This window comes from Neoarius graeffei, chromosome 21 (assembly GCF_027579695.1).
Source record: "Neoarius graeffei isolate fNeoGra1 chromosome 21, fNeoGra1.pri, whole genome shotgun sequence".
NCBI classification, from domain to species: domain Eukaryota; kingdom Metazoa; phylum Chordata; class Actinopteri; order Siluriformes; family Ariidae; genus Neoarius; species Neoarius graeffei.
In genome coordinates this window covers 59,029,034-59,040,990 of record NC_083589.1, presented here as the reverse complement: position 1 = coordinate 59,040,990, position 11,957 = coordinate 59,029,034, and the positions used below count along the sequence as shown (strand labels likewise).

The 11,957-nt window shown below is 40.9% G+C and overlaps 1 protein-coding gene across 3 annotated transcripts in view; it reads right to left on the bottom strand.

Moving 5' to 3' along the window:
- Nucleotides 1-1,252: 1,252 nt before the first annotated feature.
- Nucleotides 1,253-11,957, bottom strand: part of wnt5b (wingless-type MMTV integration site family, member 5b) — a 247,867-nt gene continuing 237,162 nt past the window's right edge. For all 3 annotated transcript variants that reach the window (XM_060903424.1, XM_060903426.1, XM_060903425.1), the window contains one exon: nucleotides 1,253-3,083. In XM_060903424.1, the coding sequence (XP_060759407.1) occupies nucleotides 2,625-3,083 (459 nt within the window). In that variant the 3' untranslated portion in view covers nucleotides 1,253-2,624. The remainder of the gene's footprint in view (nucleotides 3,084-11,957) is intronic.

Sequence of the window (11,957 nt, the reverse complement as noted above, 5' to 3'; positions counted from 1 at the left end):
AATATGGAATAAAAGTGTTTTTTTCAAGAATTATTATTGCATTTTTCACAAATTGCTACTGTCATTTAGCCGATTTGTTTACATATTTCATCTTTAAAGTGAGACGGCCTTTTGATTTCATAAAAATCGGTGAAATTTAGTTCCCTCTGAAATGTGGTCACTGTGATATCTGTTTATTTCTGTAATATCTCACAAAATATCAGGCCATTCTGTGGCTGGGAAGTTATTTAATTTGAGGGGATTAAAGCAAATAGTGTGCATGAAATCGCTCGCTTGGCGCAGTCAAGCAGACAGAGGAAGTCCGTGTGCGCATGCGCAGGTTTACCTTCTTCTTCTTTTGGGTTTTACGGCAGCTGGCATCCACAGTGTTGCATTACTGCCATCTACAGGTTTCCCTTTGAGCGTGCACTGACAGTTCCATCATTCTGTCGCTAAACGAACAGCTGATCACACCGAGGTGCTCGCTGAGCGCCAATATTTTTTAGTTTGGTCCTGCGTTTCCTTTCCTTCGTATATAACATAACGTCTTTTCTTCTCACTTTCTTTCTGTTACTGTAGTCGGTCTTTCACGTTTCACATTTCGCACACTCACGTCCTCCATTTTTCTCTCCTGTTTCAAATTTGTATCCCACAATGCCTTGCACAAACGGGGAAAGCCCACCACGTGATGCATGGTGTAGTATCTTGTATTGGGTCATGGTGAAGCAGGAAGAAATAGGACTATGTGGAGATAAATTCATTAATATTGTTCTATTAAAAAACACTAACAAAATTGGAAGTCTGTGATTCGAATTCAGTAGCTTTCGGTCACTAAACAAAAATAATTGGGTGTCGGGGAAAATTCTTTTTATGACCTACACTTGAAAAATCTGAAAGGCAGTCTAGCTTCAAATTATTAAAATTTGCTGAAATTTTTTTTTTAGACTGGTTCAAAAACTCAAAGAAGTTTGAAAATTACAGAACTGAAATGTCCAAGGAAGAAGTAAATAAATGTCTAAAGCTGTTCTATCCATCGGCACGACAGCAAGACGGCACTTTCTACAAAGAAACAACAACACTAAAGTCAATTTGTGCAGCCGTCGATAGGTTTTTAAGAAGTCCGACTAAGCAGAAATGATTTTGTCAGATGTTTTGTATAAAGTTTTTTTTTTTTAAAAATCGAATTTGCTAAAAATAAAAACACTCTGTTTCTCAAAATCCAGTGAATGTGGATAGAATAAAACAGTTATTCCACTCAATCTTGTCGTACACGGTTTATAGTGCTATCAGATCATGTACGATTCGATTTCGTGGAATAACTGTTAAATGTACCAGAATGAGCGCATTAATATAAACCTGTGATTTGTCCTGCAGCTGGAAATACCATCAGAGCTGCTGTTACAGGAAATTAATCACTGCCTTCTGACCAATCAAAATCGACCTGTCATATAAAGAGGAATAAATCCAAAAATATGGCACATAAGTGGTAATCATCTCTATTAATATTTTTAATATTACTGGTTTGAATGATGGGGAAATACATATAGATGACAAGTATATGGTCATTAGCCAGCAAACGATCTGGATTAACATATAAAATCATGGACGCCGTAATCATGAAGTGTAATCTGCATACATGGACTGTTATTTACAAGTTTTGCATTCATTCTTTCATTCACTGACTGACTGACAAAAGGCCAATTTTTATTAAAAATCTTCCTCCATGGCCTGGCTATCTGATGGCAAGTCATATCGCTGCTGCTAAAATAAAAACAGTAGAACAGTAGAAGCCTCTGTATCAAAAAATAATAATCAGAACAATATATACGATGTATAACATGACAAGCAATTAATAAAATATAATCTGAACCACTGTCGTTCGGCTAAAATATCATCTTGCAGTCCTGATCGGAAAGCCCTGTGTTGGTGGTGGTGGTCCTTTGCTTTTTAAAAATCTGAATACGTGACTCGGTGTTTTGAGGTACTGGATATCCTTAGCGGAGATGAAATTCCTCGAGACGACGGTAAGAGGGAAGACCCTCACAGACAAAGAGCTCTGAACGTCACACGTCACAGTTCATAGTGAACTGAGCTAAAAGCTTCTCGAGGTCAAAAACAGTCAGGGTTTAAAGAAAAAAAAAAAAAGTGTCTGATGGTGATTTTAAATCATCAGGGAAATTCAGACATTTTGGTGACTATAAATGCTTTTTCTCTAGCAAGATAGACTTCACAGGTCAACACACATGACATCATCCAAAGTCCAGCATTTGAGGTCAGGGGGCTGACCCGAGGATTTTAAGAGCTCTGTCGCAGGGGAGGTTTAGAGAGCTTCCGTGAGAGAACAGTGGGCGGAGCAGCATGCTGGATTACTAGCGTGATAAATCTGTTTTGGTCGAGAGTTTCATCCTCGTGAGACGCTACAAAGGGAAAGAATGCCTGAAACCAGACCTTCCCTCTCATCTTTTCCTCTTGAGCGACGCAAATCACCATCCACCACACACTTGGATTTAATTAATACCTATACTTAAAAATTTCTGTAGATTTTATTTATCATTTTAGTACATTTCAGTCCTTCTGTGCTCCAGAAGGTCTGTCCCCGAGCTCGCCTGCTAATCGCTCAGTGCGTCTCTTAACGAGTGTCTCAGTTACTTGCAGACGAACTGGTCGACAAGTGACGTGCAACGCTTGCACTTGACGTAGCAGCACCAGTGGAACTTGCAGTGGCAGCGCTCGTGCTTGTAGGTCTTGAACTGGTCGTATCCGCGGCCGCAGCACATCAGCTCGCAGCCGTCCATGCCCTCTGAGGTCTTGTTGCAGAGACGGCCGTGCGTTCCTAGCGAGCCCGTGCTCTCGTTGCGCAGGCAGTAGTCTGGGCTCGGGTCGATGTACACCAGGTCCTCGGAAGTGGGAGCGTTGAAGCGCTGGTTCACCTGCTCCAACCTGCCGCGCCGGTTGATGCGCATGGCCGTGGCGCTGTCGTACTTCTCCTTCAGGAACTCACCGACGCGCCGGAAGTCAGCCAACTGCAACCAGCAGGTCTTCAGACTGCAGGAACCTGAGACGCCATGGCACTTACACGCCACATTGGCCAGGTTGTACACCGCCTAGGGACAAAGAAATGGACACATGTTTACAACAGTGACAGCTGAATTAAAAGTACAACCCTGATTCCAAAAAAAGTTGGGACAAAGTACAAATTGTCAATAAAAACGGAATGTAATAATTTACAAATCTCAAAAACTGATATTGTATTCACAATAGAACATAGACAACATATCAAATGTCGAAAGTGAGACATTTTGAAATTTCATGACAGCAACACATCTCAAAAAAGTTGGGACAGGGGCAATAAGAGGCTGGAAAAGTTAAAGGTACAAAAAAGGAACAGCTGGAGGACCAAATTGCAACTCATTAGGTCAATTGGCAATAGGTCATTAACATGACTGGGTATAAAAAGAGCATCTTGGAGTGGCAGCGGCTCTCAGAAGTAAAGATGGGAAGAGGATCACCAATCCCCCTAATTCTGCGCCGACAAATAGTGGAGCAATATCAGAAAGGAGTTCGACAGTGTAAAATTGCAAAGAGTTTGAACATATCATCATCTACAGTGCATAATATCATCAAAAGATTCAGAGAATCTGGAAGAATCTCTGTGCGTAAGGGTCAAGGCCGGAAAACCATACTGGGTGCCCGTGATCTTCGGGCCCTTAGACGGCACTGCATCACATACAGGCATGCTTCTGTATTGGAAATCACAAAATGGGAACATTTGGAACTTTAAAATGTTTTTGTAATGTTTTGACTCGATAATGCAGAAGGCATAAAATAGAAATCTATAACAAAGTTCATATGAAAAGAAAAATAGAGGGGCTAAGACTTTTGCACAGTACTGCATTCGAGCCATACACCCCATGATTTCTAAGTAATGTCATGCCTTAAATGTATAAAACTAGAACAGAGACACATAATTGTAAAAAAAAAAAAAAATTTTAACACAAAGTTGAATCTCTCAGTAAAAGTAAAGTACTGTAATTTGTTTTTGGGCCACTAGGGGGCAATATAGGTCTGTAAATAGAGGGTAGTTTTAAAATCCATCCAAAACACTGTTTTATTCAAATCTATAATAAATTTTACATCATGGCTTTGGAAGTGAGATCCAGGGGTCCATGCTTTTTATATTTTATTATAATACTGGAAATCTCAACCCACTATTTTCAACACTGTGTCACTGAGTTCTTACAGTCATTAGTCTGTTTGATCGATTGTTAGGAGTGTAATGGTTTTAATCCAAACCTCAGTGATTTAAACAAGTAAAGAGTCAGCTTCAATCTGATGGCAATTTCGTTTATTAAAAAAGGCAAAAAAGAAAAGAGAAGAAAGTAAAAAATTTGAATGGAGTGTGAGTTCAAAAAGTAAAAAGCTTTTTGGCTCCAATTGGGTGAAATATTACTGCACGCTCCAGTTCAACAGGAAGAAGGGTATTAGGTTACAGAAACATGCTCTTATCAGTAAAATATCACCCCCCCCCCCCCCCCCATCAAGGAATCCAGATTGTATGAACATGCAAATTAAAATACCACACATGCCCCGCTCATGTACCCTGATAAACTGCTCTTGTAGGCTGTAGACTGCATTTGCATACTGAACCTGATTGGCTCTCATGTATTATGATGTAATAACCCATATTTAATACTCAGCTTGTAATGATATATTGCGTGATGATAAATTGTGATATAGAATGATGATTCAAATTGATAAAATCTCATCTCATTCATCTCATTATCTCTAGCCGCTTTATCCTTCTACAGGGTCGCAGGCAAGCTGGAGCCTATCCCAGCTGACTACGGGTGAAAGGCGGGGTACACCCTGGACAAGTCGCCAGGTCATCACAGGGCTGACACATAGACACAGACAACCATTCACACTCACATTCACACCTATGGTCAATTTAGAGTCACCAGTTAACCTAACCTGCATGTCTTTGGACTGTGGGGGAAACCGGAGCACCCGGAGGAAACCCACGCGGACACGGGGAGAACATGCAAACTCCACACAGAAAGGCCCTCGCCGGCCCCGGGGCTCGAACCCAGGACCTTCTTGCTGTGAGGCGACAGCGCTAACCACTACACCACCGTGCCGCCCTCAAATCAATAAAATAAAACATGAATTGTGACCATTATTAGACTGCAATTGTGTTGCTTAGACAGCAGAGGGAGCAATGACAGAGAGGGAATGAACGACTTCAACTTAGGTGGCAGTAACACAGCTCTAATATCAGGAAAGTACAAATTAAAACAAATCTAAAATGGGAAAGAGCCGTTGTGTGATTGCCTGTATGAACAGATTTAATAAGAAATCAGAGCTCTCTTTTTATAGACTGCTGAACGATAAAGAAAAGAGAAGGGAAATGGAGGTAGTACAAATATTTATAAAAGTTATTATTCTTTCCACATTCACTGGATATGAGCAATCATGCACTCTGATTGGCTACTCTACTACTAGACTATCAGCTCATATCCCGTGAGTAGAGGAAAACAAAATGGCGGATCGTGTTGCTGAACCAACCGAGGATGAAATAAAAACTCTACTCGAAAACAAAACCACAAAAAATTGTTAGCAAGTATTTAAAACAAACAGAAATAGCTAAAAGAATATAGTTTGGGGTTTTTTTCCTCCCCGGTATCGCCTTTTCCACACTCCAGCCCAGTCGGTGGCGGTAACGCACCTTTAAGTTAACTTGCCAACTGCCAAAAAACCCCAAAAGAAGACGAAACCCCCACCACACCCCCCAAAATACAAAGCTTAATATATATATTATATATAAAATAAAAGTATTTGATGGTAAGAACATATCTTTTTTTATTTTTCAAGAATTATTATCGCATTTTTCACAAATTGCTCCTGTCATTTCGCCGGCTTGTTTACATTCTAAGCAAAAATGATTTTGTCGGATGTTTTGTATAAAGTTTTTATTTATTGAATTTGCAAAAAATAAAAATGCTCTGTTTCTCAAAATCCAGTGAATGTGGACAGAATAAAACAGTTATTCCACTCAATCTCGTCGTACATGGCATGACTCGGCATGTATGACTCGATTTCATGGAATAACAAATATTTTAATAAAAGGAATAAAATTTTAATAAAAAAGTTAATAAAAGGAATATTTCAGTTAATAGGTTATTACATTTGACTCCAACCTTTACAAATGTGGGAAAATAATTATTGTTGGTTATTAAGAAAATGAAGCAACAGTTGGTTTTTTTTAAATTTCTCAAAAGAAATATTTAAGTTGATGAATAGGAAAATAAACGTTGCATTTTTTTGGCAATAAAATTTCCCTCGTTTTTTTTTTTCTCCAAAAATATCATGTAAATATTGAATCATGAATCAGTATCGTGAACTGAGTGAATCGTTACATGCCTGTTTAATACTAAGTCCGATTTTTCAAACACATTTTCAGCAAAACTGCTGTGGACACCGTTTTCTCACACTGACCAATTTCTCTCACTTACGACACACGTCTTGTGTAACCCAGGGCAGATTTTAACCTTTTTAAAGTCACGTCATAATTTTATTATTAATTAATTCCCTCTTTTCTAAAGTGCAGCTCTGATAAGTTCACTTACGTTAAGTTTGGCGTTATGTTAGCACAATTTAAACTTGCTGAAAATATTGTTACAGTTAGTTATGGTTTGCAGCATGTATATATATATTTAATAATCCAATTTAAAAAAAATAATTTTTACTTGTAGTCCACAGAGGTGGCACGGTGGTGTAGTGGTTAGCGCTGTCGCCTCACAGCAAGAAGGTCCGGGTTCGAGCCCCGTGGCCGGCGAGGGCCTTTCTGTGCGGAGTTTGCATGTTCTCCCCATGTCCGCGTGGGTTTCCTCCGGGTGCTCCGGTTTCCCCCACAGTCCAAAGACATGCAGGTTAGGTTAACTGGTGACTCTAAATTGACCGTAGGTGTGAATGTGAGTGTGAATGGTTGTCTGTGTCTATGTGTCAGCCCTGTGATGACCTGGCGACTTGTCCAGGGTGTACCCCGCCTTTCACCCGTAGTCAGCTGGGATAGGCTCCAGCTTGCCTGCGACCCTGTAGAACAGGATAAAGCGGCTACAGATAATGAGATGAGATGAGTCCACAGAAACTAGTGAAGGGGAGGCTAGGCGTCCTATATTGCGATCAAATTGTCCCAGTAGAAGTGGTTTTCAGACCAGTAAATAGACGTGCATTTTTTAACATTTTGCATGCTCACACCCGCCCTCCACAGGACAAACCAGTTCATTACATGAAGTCTGTCCAAGTTTTATTATTTTACAGCCTCCAGGGTTTACACTCTCTTAACAAACAAAGCGACAGGGCTCACAGCCGGAGAACAATGCGATGAATGGTCATTTTGTTCTAAAGCACAGTGAGGTCCAAGTGGACTTCCTGCTGATCCCAGATCACAGAAACTGCAGCTGAATCAATAGAGAAGCGTTTAAACTGGTGCTATTGGGAGCTAATTGCTGGCTTTGTGCGTTTTTATTTATCACCGTAATCAATCTTATTTAAAAAAATACTGCTTTTCTGTGGTGGTGTCAGGTATGGAAAAGTAATTAATCACAGTGTAATTAACTCACATCAATCATTTCCACACATAAAAACAGTTCATCTGTTCACACACACACACACACACACACACACACACACACACACACACACACACACACGCTCAGGACTAAAGATTTAGAGGTAATCAATGAAGCACAATTACTTTTACAACCCCTGAAGTTATTTATTATTATTTAAAATATAATTTTACAATAACGGCATGTCCTGAGGTGTTTTATTGCTCTTATACCACAGCAAATCGTCAGTTGAATGAAAATCATGTTGTTGTGATGGTGGTTTTACCGCCAATTTTAGTAACATTTAATAGCATGGAACTTTAACAAAACGACACAACGACCCCCCCCCCCCCCCCCCCCCCCAAGTCTCTTCCTGTTGTTATAAAAACGGTTATTTATTACATTATAGCAGCAATAAAGAGTCGTTCCCTCACCAGCCTCTCTTTTGTTCCCCTCTTGAAGTTAACAAGACAGAAAAAAACACAGCATGTCACGTTACCAAGAAATCACAAAGCGTAAACAACTCCGATGGGAAGACTTAAACCAACAGTTTTACCTCTAAGCACCGACACTGGAGACTCCTTCTTAAAAATACTAAATATACGTCTTCTCACAGAAAACACACATTTCTTAATTTAAACTGTTTATACCGAGTGTCCTTGTGTCAGTTGTGAGAAAATAAAAAGGTAGAATATTAGATCAAGCACATTAATAGACGCCTTATTGGAGGCACTGATGTTGTTATAGAAAATTAATCAACACCTTCCGACCAGTCAGTATCCAGCTTTCAGATGTGCTGCAGGACTCGACATTAACGGTAGTCCGACTGTCCAGGACAAACTAACGTTTGGTCCGGACGAGTCAAATCCACATCTGCCTGCCTGACGGGATGAGTAGAATATTTGTTGAAAATCAGCATTTTTATAGAAATTATTCAAGAGTTACATCAATAACGTTCCAACAAAATGAGTTCAATCCCCTCAGTGATCCGGCTGTTTATTGTTTACGAAACTCCGACGAAGCCGAGTACAGCAGGTGTGTGTGTGGGTGTAAAAATAACCACAGCGTAATATCTGAACATATGGCCCTTTTCCACTACCCTTTTTCAGCTCACTTCAGCTCGCTTCAGCTCACTTCAGCCCGACACGGCTCGCGTTTCAACTATCCAAAAACAGCACGACTCAGCTCGCTTCAGCCCTGCTTAGCCCCCAAAACTCGCACGGTTTTGGAGTGGGGCTGAAGCGAGCCAAACCGAGCTGAGTGAGGCTGGGGGCGTGAGCAGACACTCCCCTGCGCGCTGATTGGTGAGGAGGAGTGTCCTCACATGCCCACACACGCCCTGCGAGCACACTGGGATCTGTCAACACCGTAAACCCGGAAGAAGGAGAATTACGAATTACGAGAATTATGAAGCCTTATGCGCCTCGCCTCATCTATACGCTCTTGCCAGTATCTGTTGGCGTTGTCGGTGACAACAAGCCACAGCACCAAGACCAGCAACACTAACGACTCCATGTCCTCCATGTTTATTGTTTACTATCCGGGTCGTGAGACTACCGCTTAAAAGATCACTGATGTCACTGTTTGCGCCGCCTAACGACATCACGTGACGTCCACCCACTTTCGCTAACTCCACCCAATGTGTCCACCCACTTCCAGCCAGCACGGTTCAGCGCGGTTGTAGTCGAAATGCAACTCCAACAGCCCCACTCAGCTCGACTCAGCCCAACTCAGCACGGCACGGCTCAGCCGCGTTGGTAGTGGAAAAGCGGCAATAGATTATCAGAATTCATTGAAATTGGAGAAATGGAGATCAAACACCTCATTAAAATAAATATCTGTGGTGAATCTTCATTTCATTGGTTCACATTAACCATCACAAATGTGGTAAAATATTTCAGGGGAAGTTTACGACAGCGCCGAACTCACGGTTTGTTTTCATTCACAACATGATTCTGTCCGGCTCATTTTCTTTTCTTTAAATTAATTTATACTTCACGGTTTACTGGATTTAAGTTTATTTCCTGCAGAAGCTTTGAATTTGGGTGAGTCTATCTCTTAAAACTGCAGATCAGGTAATGGGATAGAACACACACACACACACACACACACACACACACACACACACACACACACACACACACCATAATGGGGCTTTGGATGGTTTCTGTTTATTGTTAGAGTTAAAGTTTGAGTTTTATTTAAAAATTATGAATCATTAAAGCGCATCATCATAACTACACCTGCTTTTGGATAAACCTTGTTAATCGCTTTCCTTTCATTTGACTAGTAAAATAAATACATAGGAATAAAAAGGTTATGGTCAGAACAAGTAGAAAATCTTCCTGCTTGTCCGAACGGACAAGTGGATTAAAGAGTTAATGTCGAGCCCTGTGCTGTGGTATAAAGAAGAATAAACCCTTGAAGTGGCTTTGTGTCTTTGTGACTATGCAGCATCCTGATCATGGGAAAATCAAATGCGTCTCTCTTTCTGTCCTTCAATCAGTTTCGGTATCTTTCCTCACTAGGGCCCCTGGCCTATCACCTCCCCTTAACACCTCATGCGAGACGCCGCTTTAACAGGCGTCTTCGTAGAGGTGGTGCATTCGCAGACCCCCTTCAGCTGACAGCTGCTGCTTCCCCTCCTTCTTACCTGTTTGCATAAAGAGTGAAGACTGAGCTTTCACACTTTCCAACACATTCTCTGACAAGCAACACTCTGACCTGCAAAGCAGCCTAGCTCCTGCTCTCTCTCTCTCTCTCTCACACACACACACACACAAACATCCTATGCTTTCAAAAGACAGAAAAGGAATGATACAAATCAAAACTGTGTGGAAAAATAACTCTTGTTCCATTCATTCATCCATTCACTATCTCTTTCCTCTCTCGCTCTCATGGTGTGAGAGACAGTCAGACTCACTGGTGCAGAGAAAGGACACGGTCTTGAGCACGAGCACAATGAAGCATGCTCAGACAGAGCCGGGGTCGGGGTCGGGGTCGGACAGGGCGGGGTCAGGCTGGAGTAAACAAACGAGCCCTAAAGGTGTGCGCAGATAAGGGAAGCCCGAGAAAGTAGAGCTCAAATACAACAAAACCCAAGTGTCTTCTCCGACAAATCTGACAGTCTGATGTGTTTCGACTTTATGGTCGTTTGTGTCCGAATACGTCGAATAAAAACGTCAGAACATTTCCAAGCTTAGAAATGAGTGCGAAAGTTTGCCCCCCCCCCATGATGTTTGAATGGGAATTAAATGAACGTTTTAAAATGTATCGACGTGAAAATTTGAAGAAAAGAAACATAAGAGGGTCCAACATTTGCATCCAAGTACACTGAATCAGGATGTCAGACTACAATCAAAGCCAAGAGTTGAGTGCAAAAGTTTGTGCCCCCTCCCACAGTGTTTAAATGCTAAAAGTGTAAAAGTATCATGATTTTAACATTTATGTCAACAAAGGAAATGTAAGGGTATTCTACAGTTGTCTCTGAATAAGCTGAATATGGATCATTCAAAGAATAAGAGTTGAGTGCAAAAGTCTGTGCCCCCACCCATTGTGTTTGAATGGGAAACGTGGAAATGTGTCTCTACATTTAAATTTATCGAAAAGAAAAATGTTTAAGAATGTGAAGAATGAGAGCGAGTTCTACAAAAAGATAAAAATTCAAAATGTAAGGAAAACAAGTTTTGCCTGAGGTACCGCAGGAACATATCTGGGACTCGGAGGATTTACAACCCCAATTCCAAAAAAGTTGGGACAAAGTACAAATTGTAAATAAAAACGGAATGCAATAATTTACAAATCTCAAAAACTGATATTGTATTCACAATAGAACATAGACAACATATCAAATGTCGAAAGTGAGACATTTTGAAATTTCATGCCAAATATTGGCTCATTTGAAATTTCATGACAGCAACACATCTCAAAAAAGTTGGGACAGGGGCAATAAGAGGCTGGAAAAGTTAAAAGGTACAAAAAAGGAACAGCTGGAGGACCAAATTGCAACTCATTAGGTCAATTGGCAATAGGTCATTAACATGACTGGGTATAAAAAGAGCATCTTGGAGTGGCAGCGGCTCTCAGAAGTAAAGATGGGAAGAGGATCACCAATCCCCCTAATTCTGTGCCGACAAATAGTAGAGCAATATCAGAAAGGAGTTCGACAGTGTAAAATTGCAAAGAGTTTGAACATATCATCATCTACAGTGCATAATATCATCAAAAGATTCAGAGAATCTGGAAGAATCTCTGTGCGTAAGGGTCAAGGCTGGAAAACCATACCGGGTGCCCGTGATCTTCGGGCCCTTAGACGGCACTGCATCACATACAGGCATGCTTCTCTATTGGAAATCACAAAATGGGCTC